Source organism: Streptopelia decaocto (genome assembly GCF_964273445.1).
Source record: "Streptopelia decaocto genome assembly, chromosome: 1".
NCBI classification, from domain to species: Eukaryota; Metazoa; Chordata; class Aves; order Columbiformes; family Columbidae; genus Streptopelia; species Streptopelia decaocto.
In genome coordinates, this window is record NC_138663.1 from 194,929,361 (window position 1) to 194,937,654 (window position 8,294).

General features: G+C 42.5%; 1 protein-coding gene across 2 annotated transcripts in view; it reads right to left on the reverse strand.

The window, feature by feature from the left end:
- The window catches only part of ELMOD1 (ELMO domain containing 1), a gene marked incomplete at its 3' end in the record, with an annotated part of 29,093 nt that extends 25,425 nt beyond the window's left edge, over positions 1-3,668 (reverse strand). For both annotated transcript variants that reach the window (XM_082061515.1, XM_082061516.1), the window contains exon 1: positions 3,628-3,668. In XM_082061515.1, the coding sequence (XP_081917641.1) occupies positions 3,628-3,644 (17 nt within the window). In that variant the 5' untranslated portion in view covers positions 3,645-3,668. The remainder of the gene's footprint in view (positions 1-3,627) is intronic.
- Positions 3,669-8,294: the final 4,626 nt, after the last annotated feature.

Sequence of the window (8,294 nt, forward strand, 5' to 3'; positions counted from 1 at the left end):
AAGAAACTTCTTCTCAGTGAGGGTGACAGACACTGGAACAGGCTGCCCAGGGGGGTTGTGGAGTCTCCTTCTCTGGAGACATTCGAAACCTGTCTGGACATCTTCCTGTGTAACCTCATCTGGGTGTTCCTGCTCCGGCAGGGGGATTGGACTGGATGATCTTTCGAGGTCCCTTCCAATCCCTGACATTCTGTGATTCAGGGCTGGGTTCCCCATCACTAGAGAGATGGACATACTGGATTGAGTCCAAAGGACCATGGAGGTGAGAGAGGGACTGAGAGCATCTCCCATAGAAGGGCAGACCAAGAGCTAGGAGCTCAGGAGGATCTTATCTATGTGCATAAATACCTGAGGGGGTTAGTAAAGAAGACAGAGCCAGGCTCTTCTCAGTGGTGCCTGCTGACAGGACAAGAGACAGCGAGCACAGACAGAAATATAGCAATTATATTTTACGCAAAAAGGTGCAGTTTTAAATTTTTGTTACTATTTTTAAATTGTAAGGGTTATCAAACAATTGGAACAGGTTGTTCAGAGAGAGACTATGGAGAGACTCCATCCTTGGAGATGCACAAAATGTGGCTGGACAAAGCCTGAGCAACCTGCTATAGCTGACCCTGGTTTGAGGAATGGGATTGGACTTGATGATTTCCAGCACTGTCTTTCAACCTCGCTAACTACAGAATGGTTGAAGACTAAATAGGATCTCTTAAATGGAAAGGTCTGGGGAACAATAAGACGGTTCACTGATATTAAATACAAAATAGGCTATGTCAAAAGAGAGACAGGAGATGTCAAGCTGATATAAAAAGCCATGTGAATTGTCCAACAGAGGAGTAGTAGGCACAGCAAAGGCAGCATGCAAATTGCACTAAATCCTCATTATCCATACTCACACCTGCAGTGTTTTGTTTAGAAGACAAACTCCAGTAGTAACTGGAGAGCCCTGGTGCAGCATGCCCTTTGATAGCAGCAGCAGAGTCTACAGCATGCCTCCAGAGCTGAGTGGTAAATCAGGCTGTAGGTGAGAGTCTTGTCTTAAACTGAATTTGAAAGCCACTGTTGAACGTCCTCCTTGGATCTCCAGATGAATACCTGCTGCGTGAAGTTGCTGCAGGTGAACTACTGTCAGTATCCAGATAACAGCCGAGGGGATCTTCACTTTACAGATGAAAGCCCTGCTCCTCTCTCCATCTGTTTTACAGCATTTTCTACGTTGCAGTCAACAAGATGACTTGCAGTTTGTGTAGACTTAACTAATTGGTTTTAAACAGAGATAATCTAGGCCATCAGCATCGGCTAGTCCAGTGTCTGCTCCATGTTGTGCAAGAAAGCAGACACTGTCACTCAGCAGCCCTCGCCATCAGTACACCACAGTCAGCCTGCATTTGGTCTTCACAAACAGTTAAGGATGCTTTTAGCAAGCTCCCGGGCAGCTGCTGCTTTTGGTAAAGGACAAACACTAGGGGACACAATATACATTAACTTGTTTATTTTCCAGCTGATTTCCAACCTGGAAGGCTTAATATCCTTGTCTTGTACGTAGATCTTCCTGCAGCTACAACACATACAACAGAATTCACTACCCCCAGAGAGTGGTTTTCTTGGAGCATGACTCCAGTTCATTTCTTAATCTCCCCGTATTTCTTCTGTATTTACAAAATATGAAGAGTACAGTATTCAATTCAGTTCATGTCAAAGGATTAATATAAAATAAGAAAATCCAGATGCTCGTAAATAAACAGAATAGCTTTCCTATTTCAACAGTGTTTTCCTATTTGAGGTGCTCTGCATTCTCCACACCTTAATTCAACTTTCTGTGAAGCATTTAGAATATGGGAAAAAAGTCCTAGACTGTGCTGTTTAGATAAGTGATTGCTTTTCAAAAGATCTACCTTGGCTACTTAAAAGAAACTAACATCATCAAGAAATCTCAAATCTTTTAGAATTCACTGACTTTAGGAATACCACGAAAAGCAGGAGGAGGTAGTTTCTTCAAGACAGCCTCAGGAACCCAAATACTGAAAACAGCACATTTTTGCCAACATGAGAAAAACACAAAGGGCCAGGGGAGCCAAGGGAGGGCAGAACAGGCAGTTTAAAGGAAGAAGCAAAGTGGTTACTGTAGTCAGGGAAGAGCTAGTGGTTTAGAAGTTGGCAGCAGCTCAGCTTCCCCATCAGGAGGGAGAAAAACGTTATTATTTTCAAAATGCACCAGGCCATTATGGGGGTGAGCAGTAACGCCCTCTGTGACCCCAGCTGGAGGCTCCCACCCACAGGATGGTAAAGTCCCATTTATGCAGGATTCATGGCCCAGATCCACCAATTTGTGACCTTGGGCCAGGCTGCTGAGCAAGTCTGTACCAAGAAAGAAAGAAAAGGTGAGAATTATAGAGGCAGGACTGCTGAGATGGAAATCATTAGCAAGATCCAAGAAGGAAAGCTCCAACATGGGACATTATAAAACTGTAAAGGGCAAAAGCACCACTGGGACATGAGCCAGGCTAGTTGTGAACCAGCAGGTCACTGGACCAGTATCAAGGGAGCTGGTGGATGACCTGGGATAATCCAGGATCCGTGCCACAGAGCTGCAGGGACCAGTCCTTCCCCTTCTCACTGGTAAGCACGCTAATGCTTAACCTAAAGGATCATTAAATCTTAACTGTCTTTTGTGGGTGCTAGCAAATAAATAATTGCTTTATACTTTTAACCTATGTATGTCCTATGTAAGCACAGAGTCCTTTTGCAGCTGGTTCGTGATACCTGAGGAAACTGACCCAAACACTCCACAGAAATACTTAAGCCAAGGCTGGCTTGGCAGCAAAGTCATTACAGATGATCAGCCTAGAGGTAACGATGCTGATATCCATAGTGTATAAGATTCTTTGCTATAAACAGTCTAAAAAGAGAAAAATATAGTGACAGATGCTCTATACAGAAGCATATGTTTCAGTCCTCTTGAAAAGGTTTTTCCCATCCAGACAGAATATGATTTCTTCAGTTTATACACAAATTAAGCTCTTGATCTGTATTGGTTTCTAGGAGTGCTCAACTCTCTTACTGACTACAGAACAAAGACAACATGCACTCTGAGCACCTACAGCTGGTGTCTGCAAGTCTCCCATACCACCCCTGGTTTACAGAGAAAAAACTGCAAGTCATAGGTAGGAGCAAGTATTAGACATTTCTCCCCAGACTGAGCACACTTGGCTTCAAAAACATTTGCACATCTTCACCAACCATCTCCCCTTTTTCATTTTCACAAGTAGCACTCCAAAAATCCAGACAGCAGACAAGAATGGGAAAGAAAAAAAAACCCAAACCAAAGATTTTTCAAGCACTGTTCCATGCTATTTCTCCTATTTTCCCCTGACATAGCAGGCACTACTGATTTGGTGCACCACTGCTCTAGTCCCATAAGACAGCTCCCACATTCTTTGCTTCTATAAAAAACTAGAAGAGAAATTTTAAATTATAACAGCTTTAATTAAATGGTGATATCCAGGTCAACAGAAAGCAATTTGGTATAAAATAGTTTACACCTTCCATACTACTGGTAACAGCTAAAACTCTTAACTCAATGCAGCATAGAAGTAATTAGAAACTTTTGAAAAAACACAGAACAGTTACCTCAGAAAGTGTTTCATGGTGACGGTTTGGCTTGTGCTGCTGGAGCCGCAATCTAGTGATTACTGATGACTGCTTCTTTGCAGGTGATATCAGCACTGTAGAAATAGAATTGAGATGTATTTACTAACAGAGAAAAAGAAGTGGTAATTCAGTTTTCTAAATAGCTCTTTAAACAAACATCTATGGACATATATGGGAAAGACGTTAAGAAATCTCCTGTCAATCAAACCAAAGTGAAAAATCATGATTTGTTCATTCTCTTCAGCCTGAGTACACACTTTGACCAGACTATACTATCCATGTCTCTCTTCAGAAAAGTCAAAACTTTGAATAAGAGAATTAAGAATTAAGTGAGAAAGCTTGAAGAAAAATCTAGACAGTTTTGAACACTTGTGTTCTTCAAACACCGGCCTGGTTCACCGCAGCTTCCGAGTGGCAGTTTCAAGAGACACTCAGCTCGCTCTGCTGCTAAAAGCCGTCTGTTCCCCCAAGTTCCCGACAGCCCTTGGAGACCCTGGGTAAAAGTAGCATGTAAGCAAACAGCTGCTGATTTAATTCACTATAGAAGATGTCAGCTAGTGAATTTTCCTGATGACCAACTTTATTAAATGATACATAGGAGGTCTTAAAATAGATACAGTTGACTACGTTGCCCATCCATTCTGAGATCTGTGCCCTACAGTTAATTTTCATTATGATTATCATTTAGTTCCAGTAGAGGAGAGGAATGGGAAGAAACATCATAAACATAACCCTGCCCATGTACTGCAGACTTTGCCCAGTCACCACCTCTTTACTGCAGGTTTCTACAACGGAGTATTCACGCACAAGCAATATTGGACTAAGAGATGCGCATCTCGCAGATTACTGTACTTCATATCCTGTAAAAAGGCAACAAAACACCTTTACTTGCTGCCAGAAAACAGAGTACTGTTAGACAGGCCTACTATTGGGACAGCTTAATCCAAGATTTAAACAGAACAAGACCACACTTTCAAGCTCTGTACTACCTTGTTTCCCCAAAACTAAGACCTACCCTGAAAATAAGCCCTAGCATGATTCTTCAGGATTTCTGAGGATGCTCGAAATATAAGGCCTACTCCAAAAATAAGCCCTAGTTACAGTTCATTTAAAAAGTCAATTTAAATGCTACACACATAAAAAAGTAATAAGTTTAGGAGCAAAAACATGAGACCCTGTCTTATTTTCAGGGAAACAGGGTAGTACAAACTACACATAAAGGAAGGCCTGAATGAAAGCTGTGCTGTTGAGAAATCATTTAAAAGCTGATTTTTCATTAGCACGGCATGCAGCATGCTGGAAAGTACCTGAAGGCCTTCAGTGCCTGGCATTTTTTATCAGAGTTATAAATCTAGAGAACCTCAAATCCACTTTTTTTTTTTCCAGGACCTAACAGCACTGATTGGATAAAAATCTTACTCTACAGCATTCTCATATTCCTTCAATTTTGTAATTTGCAAGTTTTACATTATTCTATTATGCTGTTGCCCGCTGACAGGAACAGATCAAGTATTTGAGTTCAGAAAAATGCAGCTATCCTGTTGGATTACATCACATACAGCTTGCTAAAAATATATAATCCCTGAACTGTAAATGCTTCATTCATTTATATTGATTTTGACTGGCTGAATCATGTTGCTGTCCCCTGAATACAGCTGTAATTGGTGCTGGCTGCAGTGACACCTGCTTGCAAGGGCAGAGAGACGCTAACATCAGACTTGGGTTCATTACTGAACACAGCAGGCAGCTCCTAACGCTTCCCGCTACAGCTTTTGATAGGTCTTCCACGACAGCAAGCACAGGGAACACACAGCATACAGGGAAAAACTGGAGGGGACGTAACCTGCTCCCCTTCTCCAGTCTAATAATTTGCTGTTTAAAAGATACAGTTTGTGAAAGATTCTCACAGCTGCGTCTCAGCTTTTTACTGTCAAGTTGAACAAAGGGATCTTCACCACAATATTTGACCCATAAGGGCAGCAGTGTAAGGAACACACCAGAAGTGCCAGGAGCTGTCAAATCAACCCCCTCTAAAAGTGTGGGTTGGCCTCAGTCTCTGAGGTCAGCTCCTTCTCGATTCTGATCGAGGTCCTTGCTGAAAGCGATGCCGCTTTTTTACCACTGCTTTAAAGGGAAGAGAACTTATACTTGCCTGAACTCCAGAATTGGCTCATCTGAGTGTGGCATGGTAGGGGCTTCAAGATACTCCCCCTTCCAGAACAGTTACCAGCTACAGCCAATAATAAATTTGTTTTGAATGCTCATTAAAAATCAGATTGTTTCAAAAACTGCATTTTAAGAAGTCAGTATTACTGTTTATAAACCCCTGCCTTCTACCCAGAAAGCTAAATTCCAAGGAAGGCCATTGGTTGCAAATAAAAAGCACAACTAAGTGACACAACAAGCATGACAAGTGGTTAAAAGTGCTGATTTTGGATCTTTTTAAAAGCCCACCTTTGGATTTATAAAAATAAATCTTGCTCTCTCCCTTTTAATTAAAATGGGACAGAGGGAAAGTCACCAGAAAGAAGCTTTAGAGCTGAAGTCCTGATGCCACAAAGCTGACATCAAAGCTCTCCAGCTTGGAGAGGAATAGGTCACCCCGCATCTCCAGCAGCTTGTCCCCTGCAGTGCATGCCCAGCCAGCAACCAGGTCCCGCGAAAAGCTGTGGCCTCGGAAGCAGCTTCCTCCATGGAGCACACAGCAATCAAATCCCACCCGACTCTGCCAAGAAGGTTTTCAAGACCTAGAGGCGAGACGTACAGCACAAACAAAAGTACAGAGAGTCTATGTTGCTGTCATTGTTCATAAGGTAAAAAGTGTAACGTCTGGCAGACAGGCTTTGTGAATGCTGTCACCTGCTAAGTACAGGGACAGACATTAATGCCACGCTATGTGGTTCTTGTCTCAATTAACTTACATGGGCACATACATACACACAACATTAAACTATGGACATCCAGGCTAGACTGCAAAGTCAAATCAGATGGCAAGAATTTGTAGCCATCTTCAAACAAGTAGCACTGAAGGGCAGCATTCCCCATTTCCATATACCTACATAATCCCCCTTCTTCGGGGAGTTCAGTAAAGACTTTCTGTGAAGAAAACAGTGCTTAAACTCTTCAAAAATATTGTAACCACAATTCACAGCTAAGTAAGTTCAACTATTCATAAACCTGTAGAGCCACAAGACCCAATTTCTGCAAACCTCTTTTACTCTCAAAATGTAATAGATTTCTTTTAAGTGAAAAAGGAAACAAGATACCATACAAAACAAACTAGTACTCTGTTTTACTTCCAATGAAGTTGTTATAGCATCTCAGTGAACAAGAAACCAGCTATAGCTTTGGACAACATTTACAGCACTTCAGAGTTTGCCCCAAAACTTTCAGTCAATTGTCATTAGATGTGCTTAGGAAAAAACCAAAACAAAACTACATTTTTGGTCAGGGAGAAGGACTTCACTTACAGCCTCCTATTTTCTTAAGGAAAGTTCCCTCAGTAAGTTGAACGTCTGCAGATGAGGAAGGCTTTCAAGGTCCACTCGTGGGACAGGAAGACACATATGAGAAAAAGACAAGTGACAGATAACCAGGGTAATGAAAGTTTGTGACCTCGTTGAAAAAAGAGCATGACAATTATACAATTTAGTTGAGAAGTTGACAGCAGTTACAGATTTGGGGAAACCAAAATACAAGTTTCTGAAGACTCAACCTCCTGCACTTTTGAAGTATCTCCTTTGTCAGAAAGTGTCAGACTTGCAGCAGGATGCCCAGAGCCCACAGCAGCCTAGTGGGGGCAGCCCACTGGCCACAGAACCCACCCACCACTACGAGAGCCTGAGTTTGCGCTTTACATGGTTCCACACACACATTGAACTTGCAGCTGTGTTTTTCTGCAACTAAGAAAATGTTCCAGCTCTAAGCTATACACACATTTTCTCACTGAGGAACCTGTAAGATACTTCCCTTCTCCTTTTGTAGGCAGTTTTCAGCCTTTTCCAATGGTAGGTCATGAAGCTGGAGAAAGCCTAAAGACAAGTAGGTTTGACTTGGTTATTAATTCCCTGGAAGTAGCTGACACCAACAGCAGAGATCCATAACTAAAAACCCCTTAGCCTAATGTTTAAAGTTTGCTCTTTGGCATGAAGCGACTCATGTTCCAAGGCTCTAGATTAAGCATGATGGACACAATCTGGATGTCCCATGTGCTCGAGTTTCTCAGTCTGCAGGATCTGAGGGAACGAGGGGTGACCCCACTGCTGTCTGCAGCTTCCTGAGTGGGGGGGAGCAGCAGAGAGGGAGGTGCTGATCTCCTCTCCCTGCTGGCCAGTGATACAACATGTGGGAATAGTTCAAAGCTGCATCGGGGGACGTTCAGCCTTGGCAGAAGGAAGCATTTCTTTACCAAGAGAGTGTTCAAACATGGGAACAGGCTTCCTAGAGAGGTGGACAACGCCTCAAGCCTGTCTGTTTAAGAGGCATTTTTACAATGACATTTAGCTTGTGGTCAGCTCTGAAGTGGTCAGGCAGTTGGACTAGATGATCACTGTAGGTCTCTTCCAACTGAAGTATCATATTCTGTCCCATACCACACTATTTCCACAAACCAACCTCCTCTTTTCTACCACAACACATCCACGTAC